The sequence below is a fragment of the Rhinatrema bivittatum genome, chromosome 9, assembly GCF_901001135.1.
Source record: "Rhinatrema bivittatum chromosome 9, aRhiBiv1.1, whole genome shotgun sequence".
Classification (NCBI taxonomy): Eukaryota; Metazoa; Chordata; class Amphibia; order Gymnophiona; family Rhinatrematidae; genus Rhinatrema; species Rhinatrema bivittatum.
The window spans coordinates 142,190,187-142,214,848 of record NC_042623.1 but is presented as its reverse complement, the minus strand read 5'-3'; the positions used below and the strand labels follow the sequence as shown (position 1 = coordinate 142,214,848).

Here is a 24,662-nt window from a genome sequence, read left to right as displayed (position 1 = left end):
GGTAGACCAGCGGCTCGGCCCCCTCACCTCTCTCAAAGTGATCCAGCACCTGGTCCCTCATCTCTGGCAGCTGTTGGCCGCTGACTCCATTCTCGGGCCGTCCCTGGGGCCTCTGGCTCTGCTATAGTTCCTGATGCTCCGCATCAGGCCTCTCCGCGTGGCCTGCAGAGAGACTCCGTCCCAACCAACGCCGCACCCCTCCCTAGGTGTGCGCGCACGCATAGCTGATCCTTTAATAGGGCCTGCGGTGGGAATCTGGCCGCGGCCCCGGATGATGACGTTGGCTAAGCTCCGGTATATAAGGCCGGGCTCCGCTCTCTCAAATTGCCTTTGCAACAGGTCCCCTCGCTAGTCGAGTGCTCGTTGCTTCTTCTGTTCCTGGTTCCTTGTTCCTGAGTTCCTGTCCCTTCGTCTCTCCTTTGGATTGCTAACCTGGTTTGACCTCTGCATTCCCTGACTACTCCGTTGCCTCTCTCCAGCCCCGGACCTCTGCATTGCCTGACTACTCCTTTGACTCTCTCCAGCCCCAGACCTCTGCATCGCCTGACCACGCCGTTGCTTCTCTCCAGCCCTGGATTTTTGCTTCGTCTGACCATCCTTTGACTCTCTCCTCGTCCAGACCTCAGCCTTGCTTGCCACTGCTTCTAGCCTTCCACCAGCCATGAACCCAGCTTGCTTAAAGACGCCTATTTGGCCTTTGTTCTGGATGTGGTTCATTCAAGCTTCGGTCTGCTCTTGCTCGGGCACCCTCTGTCAGACTGTGTTCTTATTGGTGCCCGGGTCTCCGGAACACCGCCTCATCCAGTAAAGACTGTTAACTACACTGGTTGCTGCCTCTGGGATGACCTCAATCCACCCATCAACAACGACTGACAGATTTGGCTGTGAAAGCCTGTGGACCCTGATTAAATCAATGATTTTTACAATCCTTTTCTGATTTTGTAAATATTGATTGCTTATATTCCCAGAAATAAAGATTTATCTGTTTGGAATAAAGATTGGCATAACCTTATTCTGTGTATAATTGAATACCTGTATCAAGCAATTGGGATAGTAAAGAACAGGGATCATAGAGGGGAGATCCAAGTGGTGGGCTTCTCTGCCCAGGCCAGAAATTCAGTACCCCTCTTGCTTCTGGGCCCAAGTTCACTACACCATTCGATTGACCCATTTCCTGAGTTTTGAACATTACCCCAAGAGGTAGGCACTTGACCCACCCAGGTGCCAGACCCTTTCACATTTTATATGCCCATCTGAAAGAGGAGACTATACATCAAATAAATGAAAAGGCAGGTGGAGGAAGGCAACAAGACTGAAGAAAAGGAATAGAACAGTTCCTCTGTGAAGAGAAACTACACAGGTTATGGTTCTTCAGCTTGGAAAATAAATGGCTGAGAGGGGACAGCATAGAAATGTACACAATCATGAGTGGGGCGGTTTAGGGCAAATTAAGAACAGTAATTTACCCATTCATATAATACTAAAACAATCAGCAGATTTAAAACAAATCATAGCAACTAGCATAGCAGGTTTTTAAAAAGTTCTGTTCCTGGAAGAAAAATCCATAAACATTATTAGCCAAGTAGATGATAAAAAGCCATTGCTATCCCTGGGAGTGACTAACAAGAAATAGATGTACTTTTTGGGATCAACTGGGTACTTGTGACCCAGACTAGCTATTTTCAAAGACAGAATGCTGGGCTCAATAAACCTTGATCTGACCCAGCATGGCATTTCTTATGTTCTTATGGTTTTTTGGCTGCTCATCCCTATATATACTCACATTGTAACTGGCTATTTCAGAGCTTGCATTAGAATTTATTTTAATAAATTTCTCAAATGGTCTAAATGTAAGCAAGTAAACAGCAATTAAGTGGAAATGAAGAGTATCTTACCTTAAGCACTTCACTCCAATCACCTTTGCCTGCTGAGTTGACTGCACGAACTCTGAAGAGATACTCCCCATTAGGACTCAGATTGTGTAACTCCATGCTCTGTTGTTTAATCCCAAACATCTTTCCAATGAGATCTCCTGTGGGAAACTCTTCAGTTTTATCAGAAAAAACTTCTTGAAATTCAGCATCATAAAAATCGACTTCCTCTTGTGGAGGTGCCCAGAAGACCTAAATATAATAAATACAGCTAGTTTATTGTATTGACAACATATGAACAAATAACATTGAAAAGCTACCTTTCTAAATTTATTGAGGACGAAACAACTTAACATCTTCATCACTTATAGGCTTATATCTTAAGCTTACTTCATGCCTGGGAGCTGATAATTTTCATTAATCAAAATTAATAAATTCAAAATCTGTTTCAAAAAAAGATACTTTTGGAAAAAATACAAGATTAGCAATAGATGTTTTTAAAAAAGTCCAGACCTGAGCTAATTTAGTATTATTTGGAAGATCTTCTATGTTTCTGGATCAGTAGCTAAACACTTCCTGATGACTGTTATGGGGGGATTTTATACTTCACAATATTTTCACAACAGCTTCCTTCTCGCAGCTCTAGAGTCTCATCTAAAGGAGTCTGTGTATTTTTGAAAGCTTATGAGCACATCTACCTCAATTTCTTTTGTTGGACTTTCTATTGGATTTTTAAATGGTATCACAACTTACAAGGACTCCAGATCAGTAGCATAGCATGATATTGAAGGATGGAATGATTGCACATGGAAGACCTGAGTCATATGCTTTGGGATTTGCAGTAGAACAAGAGTATATATTTTTGGATACTACTACTACTACAAATAAGTGATTGCTTTAAAATGAAGGTCAAAATCGTACAGTGAAACATTTCTTCCTGGTATTTTCTTAGTTGTTGGAACTATCATATAATATCATTTAGCATTTTCTACTTCAAAATAAATGTAAAAGTAGTTTATAATGTTCTATATTCATATATGTTTATAGACGCTCATTAAAATGGGATAAAAGGCTTATTAGAGAATATAATGTTTTACTATAACATATACAAGCTACTCTTACTTTGGCAGCAGTTGGGTAAGCAACTGTTTGGTAGATATTCACTTGTCCTGGGATAGAAGGACATCTTGCTATAGTTTGTTGTGATGAAGAAGCATCCAAAGGGCAGTACTCATGGTCACTATAGTCTTTCACAGTATCAGCACTCGGAGGATATTCTTGCCAAAACCTGTATGCATTCGACTTTGGTAGTGTAATCGGTGGTAAGCTTTTGGCTCTCCCATTGTTGTCATCCTTTAGTGCATCAGGATGACAGACTGGAACATCAAGTGCTTTACAAGATATTGTGGATACACAAGGCACTATTTGGCAACTGGGAACAATCTTTGGTAAACAAATGTCATGGCCTGAATCAGAGACATAGAGATATTTTTGTTCACATTGTATTTGGTTATCTTGTGCATTTTGCTTGATGGTCTGTGGGAAAAGAACTTGTAAGCTAGAAGAAATGTGTTCAAAATTAAGTCTAAGATTTCTGATTGGGTCTTGTCTCAGTAAGGGATCAGGCTGGTATATACTGGTAACTTCATCATTTATTTCCTTTACTAAAGTATTTGCAGATTGCAAAAATATTACTTGGTTTTCTTCTTTTAAAGCTTCTTTGGCATACTGCATAAGACCTTCCGCACTATAAGCAGTTTGTGCTGATTTGTTCAGAAATGACTTTATCCTCTGCTGCTTTTCATTTTCCATGTTTTCTACTGATTCTAACATATTCTTCTCATGTTCATTGAGAATTGCATGTAAATTATGGAATCCGTTTATTATCTCCTTCTTTCTGTTGTCTTTATTTATCTTATAGTTGGATCTTAGTAAGTTCATTTCCATGAGGTCAGTCTCAAGGCCATATTTGACTGTAAAACAAAATCATGGGTTTTCTTTTATAATCATTGAACTGCTGTCAGTAGCACTGCTCTTGAAAAGTATAACAGCTCCTGGCCCTTCTTATGCTTTCCTTTTAAGGGAAACCATGTCCCTCATAAAAAAAGAGACATATGCTAATAACTTAATCTATAGTAATCCTATGCCTGTCCAAAAAGTTCATGTTTTCTACTTGCATATTGACAATGTATTAAAACAAAATAATGATGCAAACACATCAGCCCATGTTAGCAATAATCCCCTCTGGACATTGCATTTCTTCTCAGTAAATGTTATGTGAGGGTTAAAATCTTGAACTATGCCTTGAGCATTTAAGCGCTGAGACTTTTGGATACCATACAATGACCTGCCTGTCAGGAGACTGCTCCTTTAACTAAATCTGCACCATCTGTATATTGTCCATTATTGAATCAATTAAAATGTTTGCTGTTCACTATTTTTGAAAAATATTAAGCTGTTCCTCCTGCAATTCCTCTATACCTATGGAAACAGCTAGGTTAACAAGAGTGAGAGAGATTGATCAAGAGAGTCATAAATTTCAGAAACAAATAATCTGCTTGGTCCACACAGGATATAGGATGTCACCATTGACATTATACAATCAAGATTAATTGGTCAAGTACCTTTCTATGTTGACAATTTGTGAAAATGTTAAGAATCTGACTACTCTTTAAAGGGAAGTCCAGAGGGAATGTTTGAAGCAATTAAAAGAAATTATTATTTTTTTTTTAATGGACAGCGGCTATTACTACATTCTGTGTGTCTTTTGAAAGTGTTGTATAATATGTGCAATACAGCTATAAATATTCATCTTACATACTTATTTTCAATTCTACATATAAAGTAGAGAGAGAAAAAAACAAGACCTCGCTTGAATTTTGCAATAGCAGAGAACAAGGCATGTGCCTCCTGTGCACATGCCTGAGACAAGGGCAGCGTGCTGTGATCCTGGTGCAGTGTGCTTTTGCAGTCTTCACAAACTAGGGTCTTGTCAGTGAAGCAGTATTCTGTGATCAGCTTTCGAGGGTGGTAGAAGCATTTCTTGGCCCTTTCCTCTCTTTGATGGTATTCTGTTATGTTGTGATACGCCATCATCCTGCGGTTGTGGAACTTCCATAGACACCTGTGACAGAAATACTGCCGCCTGCATGTTGTGCATCTCAACACTGCTTCATTTTTGTCATGCCCTACACAATGGTCGCAGTACACAAGGTTTGGGTCCCTTTCTGCCTTTGGAAGAGGAATGCCTTTATTTAAACAGTACTTCCTCAATATCATGGCCTTTAGATAATTTTCAGGCAAACTAATGTCAATCTGGGAGAAATAGTGGGAAATGTTGCACACAGGGCAAGTGATGATTAAATATGTTTCTGCATTGTTTATAGTCTGGGACTTAATGCTGTCCACACACCTTTTACAAAGGCAGTGTTCACATGGCAGCATGCAGTTTTGGCCATATAACTGTTTGCATAATGGGCAAATGAGTTGCTGAACTATGGCCTTATCTAAGTCCTTTTCTAGTAGAACTGGATAAATTCTTTCAAACCTCTCCTTTGATGAAAGTGACTGTGAGCTGAAAAAAAAAAGACAGAATTTAGCATGTTAGTAATGCAGTAAGAGGTTTAGAATTGTAATGATATATACTTTAGTGAAACCTGTAAAGCCAAAATGTCATGCTGGTCAGCAGATGAAATAGAATAACACATAAAACAGGATGCCTGCATGTGGGTTTAAGTTGGGGGAGGAAAGAACACAGTGAGGCCAATATTCAGTAAGTCATTTAGCGAAAAGTTATCTAATTAAAGTTATCCAGATAACTTGTCCTGAAATATTCAGCAGAATAAATGTCCCACAGAATATACTTTCCTAAAGTTACCTAGCTACATGTGGCTGGATAACTTAAAAACCTAACCAGTAAATTTTGAACATAGCCAGGTAGGGTTTGAAGTTATCTGGCATCATGTGGCTGCATATCTACAAAAGTTATCCAGTTAAATAGTGCTTTAAAAAAGTAGTAGTAAAGAGCCGATTCTCTGCCTTCCCCCCACCAACTTTGATATATACCTCTGTTGGACCGTGCAGCCAATACAACCTAATCCCCTCTTAAATAAAAAAAAGAAATAATAATGCTCCTGTAATCAACTGTTGGCCTCCCTCCCCACTCCAATCCCCAGTCAAATCAATTTGTAATCTGCTGCTGCCAGACCCTTCACCCTCCTTGGGCTCAAACTGCTGACACCCCCCCCCCCCCCCCCCACGATCCTTCTCCCCCATTCCTTAAACCCAAAAAAATCTTTGCTGGGAGCAGGCTATGAAATTATCCAATCCTGGCTCTCTCCAGCACAAGCTGTGCTGAAAGTGAAAACTATGCACAGTTTATACTTCCAGTGTTGGAATGCTAACTTACTCTGATGCAGGTCTAAAGTTAGCTGGCTAACATAGCCGGATAAAATTAAAAATTAAGTTAGCCAGATAAATTAAATCCTCCTTGAAATACTTTTATCTGGCTATATTTTAGTTGGATAGTGGACAGTGACTTATGTAGCTAAAATGTAGCCAGGTAAGGGGCTGAATATACAAAAAAAATGCCATTTAGATGGATAAACAGAATAAAGCTAAATGGTTAATTTTCTCAATGGAGAAAAGTGAATAGTGGAGTGCTCTAAGGATCGGTTCTCAGCCCACTGCTTTTTAATATATTTATAAATGACCTGGAAATGGGAATAACGAGCGAGATGATCAAAATTTCCAATGACATAAATTAATTAAAATTGTTAAATCACAAGATGATTGTGAAAAATTGCAAGAGGACTTTGCAAAACTGAAAGACTGTGCATGTAAATGACAAATGAAATTTAATGTGGATAAGAGCAAAGTGATAGGGAAGTCTTCAAATGATACTAATGAAACATTAGAGTTAGGGCATCACAACAGAGAGGTTACAATAATAAGATTTAAAGCTCCATGATTTAAAACTCCAGGGAGGAAGACTCAGAACCAATGTCAGGAAGTATTTCTTCACAGAGAGGGTGGTGGATGCCTGGAATACCCTTCCGGAGGTAGTGGTGATGAAGACCAAAACTGTGAAGGATTTCAAAGAGGCGTGGGATAAACACTGTGGATCCATAAAGTATAGAGAATGTGAATGAAGTGAAGAAGTATGGGGGTGGCTTGCAGGAATGACGGCTAATATCTGGAGATTAATATCCTAATTAAATAAACATGCACACGGTTAATGCAACTCCAACATTGCTCTGTGCTTCAACAGCAAGAGCAAATGTGAAAAAAAAAGGATTTGCATCCACAAAAAAGCAGGGGAGTAGCTTGCTTGATACGACGGTTACTACCCCAAACCAAATTTTCCTAATACTTCACTTTCAATGATATCCAGCATAGTTCTCTGCTTCAACGGCAGGGGGAATGATGAAAAGATGATTTATATTTGGACAACAACCAACAAGGACTGAGTTGCACAGGCTGGATAAACATGTGTGGGAGTAGCTTGCTATGACGGTGGTTACTATCCCTAAACAATTAGCTAGATACTTCACTTAGATGCAGCTCCAACACTGATATTTCACTTAGGTGCAGCTCCAGCACTGCTAACTACATCAATGGTGGGGGTGGAAGGGAAATAGATCGATGGCGGGGGTGGAAGGGATGGCGGGGTGGAAGGGAAATAGAACAAAAACTCACTTACAAGGGACAAGAGAAACAGATAAGTATGGAGAAAAAAAAGTAAAAGCTTGCTGGGCAGACTGGATGGACCATTTGGCCTTCTTCGGCCGTCATTTCTATGTTTCTATGTTTATATAGTCCAAGTGCCTATAATTAAAAACTCACCTGAGCTAAAATATTCCAATTTATCCTTGCCAACTAAAAAGCAGAATGTAAACACAAACAAAAAACACACTTTGAAATGTTTGTATGCTAATGCCAGAAATCTAAGAAGTAGGAGGGGAGAATTAGAGTATATAGCAGTGAATGAATGCAAAGACATCTCAGAGACATGGTGGAAAGAGGATAACCAATGGGATAGTGCTGTACCGGGGTACAAATTATATCATAATGACAGAGAGGAGCACTGTCATAAAGCCGGGTGGGGCTTTATGTCTGGGAATGCATAGAATCAAACAAGATAAAGATCCTGCATGAGACTAAATGCACAACTGAACTTTTATGTTTGTGTTGGGCAAGAGTATAGTAATAGGAGTATACTACCATCCACCTGGCCAAGATTGTGAGATGGACAGTGAAATGCTAAGAGAAATTAGGAAAGCTAACAAAATTGATAATGCAGTAATAATGGGAGATTTCAGTTACCCCAATATTGACTGGGTAAGTGAAACATCAGGGCATGCTAAAGAGATAAAGTTCCTGGATGGATAAATAACAGTTTTATGGAACAATTGGTTCAGGAACCGAAGAGAGAGGGAGAAATTTTAGATCTAATTTTCAGTAGAGTGCAGGATTTGGTGAGAGATGTATCGGTGGTGGGGCCGCTTGGCAATAGTGATCATAAAATGATCAAATTTGAATTCATCTCTGGAAGGGGCCAGTACATAAATCCATGACTCTAGCGCTAAGCTTTCAAAAGGGAAACTTAGAGAAAATGAGAAAAATAGTTAAAAAAAACTGAAAGTTCTAACTACAAAGGTAAAAAGTTAAAATACCATCCTAGAAATACAGTCCAGATGTACGTCAAGCATTAAAAAAGGTGGAAGGAAGGCAAAATGATTACCAGCATGTGTTATGGCCCTGGGCCGTGCCCCAGGCCCTCCATTTACCTCAAGTCCGGCCCGGACCGCCGGGACACTGACAAGGCCTGCCCGGGCCTTAGCCACGGTGCTCCCTCGTGTCTGGCCCCGCAATGGATGCAATGGATGGCTGGCGCCATCTTGTGCTCCTACCATGTGACAGGGGCCGACCAATGGCACCAGCAGCCCTTGTGACATAGTAAGGGCAAAGGCTATTGAAACCATTTTTAATACCAGCAGCTGACGGCCTGAGTGCAGGAGATTGCTCCAGGACCCCCGCTGGACCACAAGGGACTTTTGGCAAATCTTGGGGGGGGGGGGGTCAGGAGGGTGGGGGGTTGTAGTTAATTCAATTTAAAGGGTTGGGATGGGGTTTTTTTTAAACTTTAATGGAAAACGAATACCATATGTAACTAATGGACAAATCGGGGTCCCCAAAAAACGGATGCAACGGATTTGGGTCCCGACGAATACGAATACCGAATTGGACGAATCCGTCCCTTCTGCACATCCCTAATATTTAGATTCTTCAATCTCTCCTCTTAAGTCATTCGATGAAGACCCTCCACCTTATTGGTCACCCTTCTCTGGACCACCTCCATCCTGTCTCTGTCCATTCGGAGATACGGTCTCCAGAACTGAGCACAGCATTCCAGGTGAGGCCTCACCAAGGACTTGTACAAAGGGATAATCATATGAACATATGGAGATAATATTACTTATATGACCAGTTTATATATCTATTTTAGGCTAATTATGAACCCCTCATCCACTTTTATCTGAAAGAAATACTTTCAAATGATCGGGTTGAAGAAAGACAAACATTCTTTTGGTAAGTAATAAGACACTTACAAGGAAATTTGAGAAAGAATGTGGCCCCTAGGGCCAACACTCTTCCCCTCAATGACAAAAATTGCTTTCTTCTCGCCTGAGTGCTTCTCGAGACGTCTGGAAAAACCTGGACTATTTTACCACAGAATGAAACATTTTTGTTTTTAAAATACTTCTGCAAAACAAGATTTTTTTCCATTTCTAACCCAAAAGCCACTATCAAGGTGGCTCTTGTTGTAATGTCATCCTCTGAAGCCTCAAGAAAAGTTGTTAAATTAGGACAGTTATCTATCATTTCATCCACCCCACCCTCCATTGAAGTATATAGATGAGACCTTCAGGGACATAGTAGTCAAGTCCCAACTTCAGACTGGCAGCCCTGGTGCTGCCTTGGAGGAAGAAGGTCTCATGATGGGAGAGCACCAACCAGGTGTAGCAGGAAAGGAACCCTTAGCAAGGACCTGCTCTCCAGGTGATGCATTGTCCTTCCACACTGAGGATATCTCCCCAAGGACTACTGCCCAGGAGGGAAGGGTTAGGTCGGCCGTCATAGTTGGTGATTCGATTATTAGGAATGTAGATAGCTGGGTGGCTGGTGGGCATGAGGATTGCCTGGTAACATGCCTACCTGGTGCGAAGGTGGCGGACCTCATGCGTCACCTAGATAGGATTTTAGACAGTGCTGGGGAGGAGCCGGCTGTCGTGGTACATGTGGGCACCAACGACATAGGAAAATGTGGGAGGGAGGTTCTGGAAGCCAAATTTAGGCTCTTAGGTAGAAAGCTTAAATCCAGAACCTCCAGGGTAGCATTCTCTGATATGATCCCTGTTCCACGCGCAGGTCACCAGAGGCAGGCAGGGCTCCGGAGTCTCAATGCGTGGAAGAGACAATGGTGCAAGGAAGAGGAATTTAGTTTTGTTAGGAACTGGGGAACCTTTTGGGGAAGGGGGAGTCTCTTCCGAAGGGATGGGCTCTACCTTAACCAGGGTGGAACCAGACTGCTGGCGCTAACCTTTAAAAAGGAGATAGAGCAGCTTTTAAACTAGAACAAAGGGGAAAGCTGACAGTCGCTCAGCAGCGCATGGGTCGGAGAAAGGTATCTTCAAAGGATACTAATGATGCATTAGAATTAGGGCATCCTGACAGTGAGGTTCCAATAATTAGAAAAATAGTCCAAGTGCCTGTAACTAAAAACTCACCTGAGCTAAAAAAAGTCTAACTTATCCCTATCAATTAAAAAGCAGAATGAAAATACAAACAAAAAACAATGCCAGAAGTCTAAGAAGTAAGATGGGATAATTAGAATGTATAGCAGTGAATGATGACATAGACTTAATTGGCATCTCAGAGACATGGTGGAAAGAGGATAACCAATGGGACAGTGCTATACCGGGGTATAAATTATATCGCAATGACAGAGGGTAGAAATCCCTTGTGTGTTGGGGAAGACTATAGTGATAGGGGTATACTACCATCCACCTGGTCAAGATGGTGAGACGGACAGTGAAATGCTAAGAGAAATTAGGGAAGCTAACCAAATTGGTAGTGCAGTAATAATGGGAGACTTCAATTACCCCAATATTGACTGGGTAAATGTATCATCGGGACACGCTAGAGAGATAACGTTCCTGGATGGAATAAATGATAGCTTTATGGAGCAATTGGTTCAGGAACCTACGAGAGAGGGAGCAATTTTAGATCTAATTCTCAGTGGAGCACAGGACTTGGTGAGAGAGGTAATGGTGGTGGGGCTGCTTGGCAATAGTGATCATAATATGATCAAATTTGATTCAATGACTGGAAGAGGAACAGTGTGCAAATCCAAAGCTCTCATGCTAAACTTTCAAAAGGGAAACTTTGATAAAATGAGAAAAATTGTTAGAAAAAAACTGAAAGGAGCAGCTACAAAATGTCCAAGAGCCGTGGTCATTGTTAAAAAATACCATCCTAGAAGCACAGTCCAGATGTATTCCACATATTAAAAAAGATGGAAAGAAGGCAAAACGATTACCGGCATGGTTAAAAGGGGAGATGAAAAACTATTTTAGCCAAAAGATCTTCATTCAAAAATTGGAAGAAGGATCCAACAGAAGAAAATAGGATAAAGCATAAACGTTGGCAAGTTAAATGTAAGACATTGATAAGACAGGCTAAGAGAGAATTTGAAAAAAAGTTGGCTCTAGAGGCAAAAACTCACAGTAAAAACTTTTTTAAATATATCTGAAGCAGAAAGCCTGTGAGGGAGTCAGTTGGACCGTTAGATGATCTAGGGGTTAAAGGGGCACTTAGAGAAGATAAGGCCATCACAGAATGATTAAATGATTTCTTTGCTTCAGTGTTTACTGAAGAGGATGCTGGGGAGGTACCCGTAATGGAGAAGGCTTCATGGGTAATGATTCAGATGGACTGAATCAAATCACGGTGAAACTAGAAGATGTGGTAGGCCTGATTGACAAACTGAAGAGTAGTAAATCACCTGGACCAGATGGTATACACCCCAGAGTTCTGAAGGAACTAAAAAATGAAATTGCAGAGCTATTAGTAAAAATTTGTAACCTATCATTAAAATCATCCATTGTACCTGAAGACTGGAGGATAGCTAATGTAACCCCAATATTTAAAAAGGGCTCCAGGAGCAATCTGGGAAATTACAGACCAGTTTGCCTGACTTCAGTGCCAGGAAAAATAGTGGAAAGTGTTCTAAACATCAAAATCACAGAACATATAGAAAGACATGGTTTAATGGAACAAAGTCAGCATGGCTTTACTCAGGGCAAGTCTTGCCTCACAAATCTGCTTCACTTTTTTGAAGGAGTTAATAAACATGTAGATAAAGGTGAACTGGTAGATGTAGTATACTTGGATTTTCAGAAGGCGTTTGACAAAGTTCCTCATGAGAGGCTTCTAGGAAAAGTAAAAAGTCATGGGATAGGTGGTGATGTCCTTTCGTGGATTGCAAACTGGCTTAAAGACAGGAAACAGAGAGTAGGTTTAATTGGACAATTTTCTCAGTGGAAGGGAGTGGACAGTGGAGTGCCTCAGGGATCTGTATTGGGACCCTTACTTTTCAATATATTTATAAATGATCTGGAAAGAAATACGACGAGTGAGATAATCAAATTTGCAGATGACACAAAATTGTTCAGAGCAGTTAAATCACAAGCAGATTGTGATAAATTGCAGAAAGACCTTGTGAGACTGGAAAATTGGGCATCCAAATGGCAGATGAAATTTAATGTGGATAAGTGCAAGGTGAAGAATGAAAGGATGGATCGGTTAAAATGGACTTTATTGAAACTTGCCCGACTCTGGCCGAGTTTCGCTCTGCCGAGCTGCCTCAGGGGCTTGTTGAACCAGAAACTTGGCTCTATATACTTTTGCTGATTTTCAAGGATGAAGGAACATGAGTAAACACACCGAATTCCGATTTGTCACTTGTGATTCATAAGTCACTTGTGTGAGCAGTATTGATGCGATTCTTTGTCGAACTAACACCCGGTCACATACCGCTCTGACAAACGCTGCAGCGTTTGTCAGAGCGGTATGTGACCGGGTGTTAGTTCGACAAAGAATCGCATCAATACTGCTCACACAAGTGACTTATGAATCACAAGTGACAAATCGGAATTCGGTGTGTTTACTCATGTTCCTTCATCCTTGAAAATCAGCAAAAGTATATAGAGCCAAGTTTCTGGTTCAACAAGCCCCTGAGGCAGCTCGGCAGAGCGAAACTCGGCCAGAGTCGGGCAAGTTTCAATAAAGTCCATTTTAACCGATCCATCCTTTCATTCTTCTGCTGTCCGCCACATTGGATCGGTTACCGTTTTGTTTCCTAAGTGCAAGGTGATGCATGTAGGGAAAAATAACCCATGCTATAATTACACAATGTTGGGTTCCATATAGGTGCTACAACCCAAGAAAGAGATCTAGGCGTCATAGTGGATAACACATTGAAATCGTTCATTCAGTGTGCTGCGGCAGTCAAAAAAGCAAACAGAATGTTTGGAATTATTAGAAAGGGAATGGTGAATAAAATGGAAAATGTCATAATGCCTCTGTATCGCTCCATGGTGAGACCACATCTTGAATACTATGTACAATTCTGGTCGCTGCATCTCAAAAAAGATATAATTGCGATGGAGAAGGTACAGAGAAGGGCTACCAAAATGATAAGGGGAATGGAACAGCTCCCCTATGAGGAAAGACTAAAGAGGTTAGGACTTTTCAGCTTGCAGAAGAGACAGCTGAGGGGGGATATGATAGAGATGTTTAAAATTATGAGAGGTCTAGAATGGGTAGATGTGAATCGATTATTTACTCTTTCGGATAGAAGAAAGACTAGGGGGCACTCCATGAAGTTAGCATGGGGCACATTTAAAACTAATCGTAGAAGGTTCTTTTTTACTCAACGCACAATTAAACTCTGGAATTTGTTGCCAGAGGATGTGGTTAGTGCAGTTAGTATAGAGGTGTTTAAAAAAGGATTGGATAAGTTCTTGGAGGAGAAGTCCATTTCCTGCTATTAAGTTCACTAAAGAGTAGATTTTTAAAAATTGCGCGATAGCGTACTTTTGTTTGCGCACCAGACGCAAACAAAAGTATGCTGGATTTTATAAGATACGCGCGTAGCCGGGCGTATCTTATAAAATCCGGGGTCAGCGCGCGCAAGGGGGTGCATGTGGGAATTATGAGCTTTGCCGGCTGGCCATGTCAGGGTTTAACACTAACTTCCCTTCTCCCTGACCTTTGCATTGAATAAAGCATTACTTGTGCTTAAACCTCTCTGCCTAGGAGAGGTTACCTGACTGTTATGTATTTCTCTAGCTTATAATTAACCCTGATTGCCTGAAAGAAAAGCTAGTTGCCCCTAGTCAGAGGCAGGACAAAGACAGGAGGTATAGGATTAAGCAGCCAATGAAATGATCCGTACACACCCCCTGAGCCAAGCCAATAGTGTAGTGACACGTCTGTTGCTATGTGGAGAGGAGCCAATGATTTGATGACACATAGTATGCTTTTGAATGTATGTACAATAAAAAGGGGACCCACGGGAGTGCCCGGCCCTTTTCCTGCCTGCCATGAATCCTGTCTGATGTGTCTTCATTGCTGCTATATCTGGTGATCCCGTGACGTGATAAATTCCCTGCTCATCCGGCTGGACATAGCTTAGGTGCGCACCATACAGCAGACTTGCCTTCGCAATCGTAAGTATTTTTAAAGTACTTTTTTAGTATTTTTTAAGTATTTGTCAGCAAGTTTGCTCCCCACATTCATGAGCATGGGAAGTGATTTGTCTGTACAGCAAAGGCTTCATGCTAGAGAGCTGCAGAAAATAATCAAGAATCATTATTTCATCACCAGGGGAAAAATAGCACAAGTCAGAATAGGGGACTTAGAAAAATTGATAAGTGAAATAGCTTGCCGTTGCTCATGGTATTCAGAGGCGGGAACTCTGAATGTCCAGGACTGGGTATAAATAGGCAACAGTCTTCATACGGCCCCAAGGGCCCCCATAAAGCAATTATTACTCTGGCAAAAATGTACAGAGGCCATAGAACACATAGGAAAAAAAGGTCTCAAGGCACCATCTCCAATTCATGTGCCCTTAGAAGCAGACAGTAAAGAAGCAGGCAGACTGCCCATCAGTACACTCAATCAACATACCCTTCCCCCACCTTATCCACAAACTCCCTCAGAGACAGCAAATTCTTTGTATCCGCAGCTCCCCATACCCACACCCAAGACACAGCCCATTCACACCTCCCCGCCTTCTTTAGAAAAACAGCCCTTGAGCACAATTAAGCCACAACCTGGCCTGGGTGGGGTGATTCGCATCGGATTTTACCAGAAACAGCAAAAAGAAAACCTTACAGGAAAAGAATAATTAGAAGGACTTCAAGCCTTTCCTATCACAGAAAAGACCCATGAACTAAGGGGGACAGAATATGAAATAGAACATCTGGGGACACACACTCACAAGGCACCGTCCCCTACCATGGCTCCTGTGGCTTCCTCTGCGTCCAACTCAGAGAAAATACCCCAGGAAACTAAAGACACTGAAATCAGAGAAGCTAGCCTCCCTCCACCTTACCCACAAGCCCTTCCCCCACCAACTCCCTGTACCCCCATTTGCCATTGCCTGAGACAGTCATTGATTCTGCATCACCAATTTGTCCAGGTAAATTACCATCTCAAACCGCTGCTCCCGGTAACAATTTATGTGCCGCGGTCAGCATGGGATTTCACCTAGAGCAAGTGAATGAAAATCTCACAAAGGAGGAATTATTGGAAAGGATTCAAGCCTTTCCCATTACAGAAAGGACCAAAGAACTAGGTGAGACAGAGTATAGCTGGTCCGCCCTTCCCCATAGTGTTCTTAGAGAACTCTGCACAAGTATCAAGGAGACAGAATTTCACTCCTCTTACACCCGAGGGTTGCTAGAGAGATCCCCCAGGTCTTCAAAGAAATTAGCATATAAGACCTTGGGCCAGGCAGCTGCACTCCTGCATTACAAGCAAAGAAAATATCAATATGAAAGAAATGATTTAATTAGACACTTCAATGACCTATTGCAGACCAGATTAAACAGAGTAATTGAGCAGACAGGGCAGACTTGGAAGGAGTGGTTTCTCTTGGTCTTTGATATTCAGTTACAGAAAGACTGCATACTTACAGCTTTCCCCCACAGAAAGTGTATGCAGAGCCTTATGTTATAACTGTACTGAAACTTGAACAGTATACTGTGTAAATTTCCCTTTTGCAAAGTTAATTTGGCTCACATTTAAAATGACTCCATTTCTATGAGATTTAAGTTTATAGCAATTGCTTGTATTGCCAGCGCACAGAACTTGTATTTTTATTGTAATTTTCCCTTAAGGACAAAAGAAAGTTAAGATAGAATCTGCCTACAAGAAATCAGCAAGTCCTTGCCAGTCATTGTCTCTGGTTGATGTTATCTAGATTGTTAACAATGCTGCCTTTCAGTCCCTATTGACTGAAGGATTAATTCATTGAATGAAGTTCTCTGCTCTGTTTATTTTCTTTTGAGAAACACTGTTCCTCCCCCTCTTACTATGTCTTTCTGTTATTAACTCTTGATTGCCACTCATGGGGGGGGGGGGGGGGGAGGGAGAACTTTTGAAAAGAAAAAAAAACTGGACTTAGTACTGCAGTTTATCTCCCTAGTTTCTATATTTGTTATAAATCTGATACATTTCTCTATCACAACACTTACTTTATACCTCTCAATTCCTGAATTATCTGCTGCAACTGTGCATTGCAGCTTTCAAAGGGGGGCACAGATCAGATCTCCTGCTGATCCAAATCTTTTCCCTCAACCTTCAATGCAATCCTACACTAGCCCTTCCTCTCACTCTGTCTTTCTGCTGTTAATCTTTTTAATACTTTCAAACTTCTTTAATACTGAACTGAGGTTACTGACAAGGACATTTAATAGTAATAACAGTCACTTTAGCATGCAGCAGACAGAGCTGAGTGAACAGCATGTTTAATTTCCTATTCTAATAATTATATGAAGAAATTGTATTCTGATATTCCACATTGAAAGTAAGCTCATGTATTCCACATTGAAAGTAAGCTCAGAGTATTAATGATTGAATGTATTGTTTCAGGTTGCAATCTATAAAGTAATGATGGTGCCTCCACTAGGAGGCGCTATGCTATTCTACCAGTTATATTATATTATTATTTTAATAATTCTGTTGTATACTAGTTTTTATTTTTCAGGTCTACAGTCCTCCTGTCTTAAGGAAACTTCAGTTTTATTTTCTTTTTCACAAATTTTTACAGAATTCTGAACCTTAAAATTTTTACTGATAGAGGTTGCTACATCTAAAGCAATCCCTCCCAAGCCTTTTCTTGCAAATCCAAATTGATTTTATTAAATTGAATAATAGAACTGATTTCTCCAAGGTTAAAAAAGTAAGAATTTCACTTTAATCCTTACCTTAGTAAAATTTTTGCTGTATGCCAGTTTTTAATAGGGATGTGAATCGTTTTAGGACGATTAAAATTATCGTCCGATAATTTTAATATCGTCTTAAACCGTTATGGAACACAATACAATAGAGATTCTAACGATTTATCGTTATAAATCGTTAGAATCGTGAGCCGGCACACTAAAACCCCCTAAAACCCACCCCCGACCCTTTAAATTAAATCCCCCACCCTCCCGAACCCCCCCCCCCCCAAATGACTTAAATAACCTGCGGGTCCAGCGGCGGTCCGGAACGGCAGCGGTCCGGAACTGGGCTCCTGCTACTGAATCTTGTTGTCTTCGGCCGGCGCCATTTTCCAAAATGGCGCCGAAAAATGGCGGCGGCCATAGACTGAACACGATTGGACGGCAGGAGGTCCTTCCGGACCCCCGCTGGACTTTTGGCAAGTCTTGTGGGGGTCAGGAGGCCCCCCCCAAGCTGGCCAAAAGTTCCTGGAGGTCCAGCTGGGGGTCAGGGAGCGATTTCCCGCCGCGAATCGTTTTCGTACGGAAAATGGCGCCGGCAGGAGATCGACTGCAGGAGGTCGTTCAGCGAGGCGCCGGAACCCTCGCTGAACGACCTCCTGCAGTCGATCTCCTGCCGGCGCCATTTTCCGTACGAAAACGATTCGCGGCGGGAAATCGCTCCCTGACCCCCGCTGGACCTCCAGGAACTTTTGGCCAGCTTGGGGGGGGCCTCCTGACCCCCACAAGACTTGCCAAAAGTCCAGCGGGGGTCCGGAAGGACCTCCTGCCGTCCAATCGTGTTCGTCTATGGCCGCCGCCATTTTTCGGCGCCATTTTGGAAAATGGCGCCGGCCGAAGACAACAAGATTCAGTAGCAGGAGCCCGTTCCGGACCGCTGCCATTCCGGACCGCCGCTGGACCCGCAGGTTATTTAAGTCATTTGGGGGGGGGGTTCGGGAGGGTGGGGGATTTAATTTAAAGGGTCGGGGGTGGGTTTTAGGGGGTTTTAATGTGCCGGTTTTGCGATTTTACGTTTTTTCGATTTTTTACGATTTTTCACGATTTTTCACGATATTTTACCCCCCCAAATGGCAACAATACGATTCCCTCCCCCTCCCAGCCGAAATCGATCGTTAAGATGATCGAGGACACGATTCACATCTCTAGTTTTTAATATTTTCCAGATTGACAGCCTTCCTGCCATGAGGAGATGTGAAGATGAACACTTTGCAGCTTATTTTAACATTTTTCAAACATTTTTCTAACACCTTTTGACTTTTGATTTTTGATCCTTGATCTAATTTTGTTTTTGATACTTTTTGATAAAATTTTTAGCTCAAATTATGTGTTATCTGTTGTCTGTCTTGATGTCAAGAAGACTATGAATGAATATTTGCAGGATGGATGAATATGTGTCAGTTTTGTGTAAATGAATATTTGCAGGATGAATGAATGTGTCAGTCTTGTGTAACATATGCTTCATGTAATGTCTAAAATACTTGTCATTTGTGATTCAGCCTACTGCAAATGACTTTTCCTTTAAATGATTAATTTACATGTATGCTATTTTACTGAATGAAAATTGATCACTGCATAAAACCTTTCTTGATAATGGGACTACCCTCTGTTCTGAAAACTGGCTCTGCTTACTGCAGCCATTCCTTTGCATGAATTTTGTCAATAATTGAACATTATACACGTATTTGGCATCCCCTACAACACCACAGGGCAAGCCATTGTGGAGAGAGCCAATCACACCCTCAAGAACACAAACAAAAAGGAGGGAATGTCAATGGACTTCCCCCTAGGAAGGACTGGCTGAACAAAGTATTGTTTACTTTAAATCATCTAAACATATCAAATTCAAATAAGACCACAGCCATGGGTAATCATTATGGGACTAGGGTTAGTCACCCACAGCCATCAATCTTGTATAGAATGTTACCTAACCCTGTCTGGCATGGAAGCTGCTGTGCTTGCTTCCACAGGTCCACTTTGGGTTCTAAGCGTTATATCAAGCCGTGGAAAGATGGAACGGTGTCCAGGTCTACAGGACCTGATCCCCAACTTCTCCCTGAGCCTCCACAGCCCTCAGAAGGACAGAGACCGGACTCCTCGCAAAAAGCAGCACCACATGACCTGGGGACAGATCAAAGCGCTATCTGACCAACCTGCACAATTCTTGGAACAGCAAGGCCTTGAGAAAACTCCAGAGAACTTATTAGCCATCTTTTCTTGCCTGAATGCCAACTCATTAACAATTGTGCTCTGCACCCTCCTCCTTTGCCTTATTTCTCCAGCTATGGCGATTTCCGAACAAGAACTCTGGCAGGACAACATGTACATCCTCGATGCACAGAACTTTTCACACCTGTTGAATCGACTGATGCATGCTGTACCATTTAACCTTACAGTATGGACTAATTATCCTTTACAGAGAGGTGTTTTCATTACTTCTCCAGTTGGTAATACCATAATACCTATCGGCAGCCGTATTCAAGAGACTGCCGCTCTTTGTTGGGACTATGATACAGGGGATGGGAAGGGGATTCAGGTGGGAAATATCCATATTGTAACCGAACCTTTGTATTAATCACTGAACACTTACATAATTATACCACATATATGTGCAATTGGCAGATTACAGGATGTGCAGTGAGAGACCCAAGCAGGTGCAGAGAGTATAGAGGGGACGAGGGATTTACCCTTTGTAGTTATATAGCCCAAATGATAACACAAATTAAAAATACCAATGACATGTCCACTAATCTGTTAGGAAACATTTGGATGCTATGTGGGCATAGAGCATATATGTGAATTCCCCCCAATTGAACAGGCAGATGCACTCTAGGCTACATCCTCCCCTCATACTATGCAGTCAAAAATTTACCCAAAGCAAGACTCCGTAACAAAAGGGAGGTGATCAATAATCCCATAGATAAGTATACAGAAACCCAGGTAACTAGAAGCCTGTTTCCTCCAATGGGAACAGCTATGAATTACAGGGACTTACACATCCTAGCTAACTGGACGACTGCCCTATTTAATCAGACAGTCCATGCATTAAACCTACTCACAACAGAAGTTTCTCAGATTAGAGAAGTAGCATTACAGAACCGCTAATTCTTAGACACCATTTTAGCTTCAAAGGGTGGTGTTAGTGCATTAATTGAATCTCATTGCTGTGTGTACATATCAGTTTATAAAGCAAACCTCACACTTACCATAGAGCAGATAGAAACCATGGTTGCTGATGCACCACTTTCAGGCAGAATACCAACTTCTCCATGGGACTGGCTATGGTCCTGGCTCCCTGATATTTCTGGTCTCAAAAGGGTGATTTCTATTATAATGACCTTAATTGTCTTAATTATTTGCCTGTGCTGCTGTATTCAGTGCATACCCAACCTCATATCCATACTGAAACCTTGCTTTCAGCCTGGATACAAAGATGTCTTATATGCTGCTTAATAGGGAATCCTGAGCCCTGCAGCGGTTGGCACACCACGCTGCACCAGCTCTGGGTGATGTGGAGATTCAGGAGCTCTGCGGCAGCTGGCACACCACGCCGCTCAGCTTTTTCTCTCCATATCCCCCTTCCCCTATCTCCAGCCCATACCAAGACATAACAGATTTCAGTAAGGGTCTAAAGCTTTATTGAGCTGCCTAAATAAAAACAGAAAGGGTGAGATATGGGAATTATGAGCTTTGCCGGCTGGCCATGTCAGGGTTTAACACTAACTTCCCTTCTCCCTGACCTTTGCATTGAATAAAGCATTACTTGTGCTTAAACCTCTCTGCCTAGTAGAGGATACCTGACTGCCATGTATTTCTCTAGCTTATAATTAACCCTGATTGCCTGAAAGAAAAGCTAGTTGCCCCTAGTCAGAGGCAGGACAAAGACAGGAGGTATAGGATTAAGCAGCCAATGAAATGATCCGTACACACCCCCTGAGCCAAGCCAATAGTGTAGTGACACGTCTGTTGCTATGTGGAGAGCAGCCAATGATGTGATGACACATAGTATGCTTTTGAATTAGAGATGTGCTTCGTTTTTTTTCTGCTGGGTCGTTTTTTGACTCGGATACTTTGTGGTAAATTTCGGGTTTCCTCGTTTCGTTTTTCAAAAAAACGAAACGAGGAAACCCGAAACCGGGCCAAAAAACGAAACGGCAAAGGAAGCTTAAAAAAAACCCACCCCAAGCATTTAAAATAATTTTTCTACATACATACACCACCCCCCCCCATCCCGATCCCTCCCCAAGACTTACGAAGTACATCCCTAGTGGTCCAGCGGGGTCCCGGGTTCCATTTTCCCTCCGTGTCCGTGCTACTGCAAGCCGTGCTCTTTAAAATGGTGCCGAATAGCCTCTGAACTACCATGTCACAGGGGCTACCGGCGCCATTGGTCAGCCCCTGTCACATGGCCATCGGCGCCATCTTGTGCTCCTGTCATGTGACTGGAGCTGACCAATGGCGCCGAAAGCCTCTGTGACATAGTATGGGCAAAGGCTATCGGTGCCATTTTGATTACTGGCAGCCGACAACGAAATCGCTCCCGGACCCCCGCTGGACCCCCAGGGATTATTGGCAAGCCTTGGGGGGGTCAGGAGGGGCTTGCAGTAGCACGGGCACGGAGGGCAAATGGAACCCGGGACCCCGCTGGACCACCAGGGATGTACTTCGTAAGTCTTGGGGAGGGATCAGGATGGGGGGGGGGTAGTGTATGTATGTAGAAAAATTATTTTAAATGGTTGGGGTGGTTTGGGGTGGTTTTTAATTTAAAAAAAAAAATGTGCCCCTCTCCCCAGGCAAACCCGAAAAACGAAATTTCCCCGAAATTCGGGGAAAATTCTTTTCGGGTTTCGGGGCCTCCGAAACAACAACGAAGTAGGAAATTTCGGGTAATTTCCTAATTCGGGTGAAAAACGAACCACATCTCTATTTTGAATGTATGTACAATAAAAAGGGGACCCACGGGAGTGCCCGGCCCTTTTCCTGCCTGCCATGAATCCTGTCTGATGTGTCTTCATTGCTGCTATAGGTGCACATTTGTGCAACGTGCTTGCGCCGAGCCCAGCGCGCGCTGCCTGTTCCTTCCGAGGCCGCTCCGATTTCGGAGCGGCCTCGGAGGGAACTTTCCTTCGACCTCCCCCCACCTTCCTCTCCCTTCCCCTACCTAACCCACCCCCCCCCCCCCCGGCCCTTTCTAACCCCCCCCCTTACCTTTATTCCACGATTTACGCCTGCGAAAAGCAGGTGTAAAGTTGCGCGCGTCGGCCGGCTGCCCCGCTCCATGTTCTGGTCCCGGGGGCTGGTCCGGAGGCCGCGGCCACGGCTCCGGAACGCCCCCAGGCTGAAACCACGCCCATGTCACCTCCCCCAAAACGCCGTGTCACGCCCCCGAAACGCCGTGTCATTCGGCCACGCCCCTAACATGCCCACTCACGCCCCTTTTAAAAAACCCCGGGACTTACGCGCGTCCCGGGGCTCTGCGCGAGCCGGCGGCCTATGCAAAATAGGCGCGCCGGCGTGCGAGGGCCCTGAACGCGTAAATCCACCCGGATTTACGCAAGCAGGGCATTTAAAATCCGCCCCTTAGAGAACAGCCACTGCCATTAGCAATGGTAACATGGAATAGACTTAGTTTTTGGGTACTTGCCAGGTTCTTATGGCCTGGATTGGCCACTGTTGGAAACAGGATGCTGGGCTTGATGGACCCTTGGTCTCACCCAGTATGGCATTTTCTTATGTTCTTATGTTCTCTTATACCTCGATATATAGTAAATATTTGATATAAGCAATTCATTGTTAATACCCAATATCTCTTTTACATACTTCTTGAAGAATTCTTGTGCTGAAAGCAATCTGGTAAATGGAAAATTTAAAAATCTTAGATTTTTACTACGCATGTTGTTCTCCAATATTTCAAGATTTTTATATATTATCAAAGCATCTTTTATAAAGACAGTCCCATTATCTTGTAAAGTAGTAATCTGATTGCTTGATGCCATATTTTCAGACTCCAATTGTTCTATTCTTTTCCCGTGGTCATCCAGTTTTCCTTTAATCTCAAAGGAAAATACTGTGGATTGGGTCATGGACTGAGTTACTCTCCATTTTCATAACAGCCTTCCATATATCTGCCAGGGAGATATTCTCAGGCTCAGCTATTTCAGCTTCTCCTTCCCCTTCATCAACAGCAATCACTAACTCCAGCAACCTGGTATCCTCATTTGTTGCTGTTGGCAGTTTCTTAACATTGGGAGTATTTAAAACACTTACCCTCATGTTACTACGATCTTCACTGGATATCTGGTCCTGGGTGGGACTCACACTCACCCCAGATGAGAAGGATAGATCTTGTATAGCCTCTCTCGAGGTCTGAGTCACCCTTTGAACTAAATGGGTGTCCATCGGGACTTTCATCTCTTTAGTCGCAGGTGTAGATGTTGCACGCTTTATTTTCCTTTTTTTCCCCATTAATTTTCATGGGAGAAACATCTCTGCAAAATCTTACCCAGGGGCATGCCCCTTTGGCACGCGGTTTCAGCAGGTTTACAGCTCCCCAGCAGATAGTCCCTCTCGCCCTCGTCTTGCAGCGTGACTCTCCGAGGAAGGCTTCCGGCTCTCCTCAGCTGTGCAACTCTTGAAATAGGCATAGCCTGTCAGTTGTAGATGACATCAGGGGGTGGGAGACAGGTTTAAAGCTCCCCAGCAGATAGTGCCTCTCATCCTCACCTTGCAGCACGACTCTCCGAGGAAGGCTTCTGGCTCTCCTCAGCTATGCGGCTCTTGAAATAGGCACAGCCCGTCGGATATAGATGACGTCAGGGGGTGGGAGACAGGTTTAAAGCTCTCCAGCAGATAGTCCCTCTCACCCTCGCCTTGCAGTGCAACTCTCCGAGGAAGGCTTCCCTTCATGATGATTTCTAATCAGATCTCAGTATTGGGAAGGAATCCTCAAAAGGTCTTGCTGATCTCATTGGTTTATAGTAAGGATGGCCAACTACAATTCACAAGAGCTGCAAATAGATCTTTGTTTTGAGGATATTCATGATGAATATGCATGAGATATATTTGCAAACAATGGAGAAAATGCATGTAAATTTATATAGTGCATTTTTATTGTGAATATGATGGGCCCAAAGCCCACAAATTGACCAGCTAAGTCATAAATAGGACTTACCTGGTTATATTCAGTGGCTGCTAGATAGCCAGATAAGTCACTTATCTT

General features: G+C 42.7%; 1 protein-coding gene across 1 annotated transcript in view; it reads right to left on the bottom strand.

Annotated features, from left to right (window-relative positions):
* Positions 1 to 24,662, bottom strand: part of TRIM42 (tripartite motif containing 42) — a 138,962-nt gene that overhangs the window by 23,585 nt on the left and 90,715 nt on the right. The window contains exons 2-4 of the mRNA XM_029617225.1: positions 4,739 to 5,445; positions 2,994 to 3,844; positions 1,896 to 2,123 (exon numbers count right to left, since the gene is read on the bottom strand). Coding sequence (XP_029473085.1) covers positions 1,896 to 2,123; positions 2,994 to 3,844; positions 4,739 to 5,445 — 1,786 coding nt within the window. The remainder of the gene's footprint in view (positions 1 to 1,895; positions 2,124 to 2,993; positions 3,845 to 4,738; positions 5,446 to 24,662) is intronic.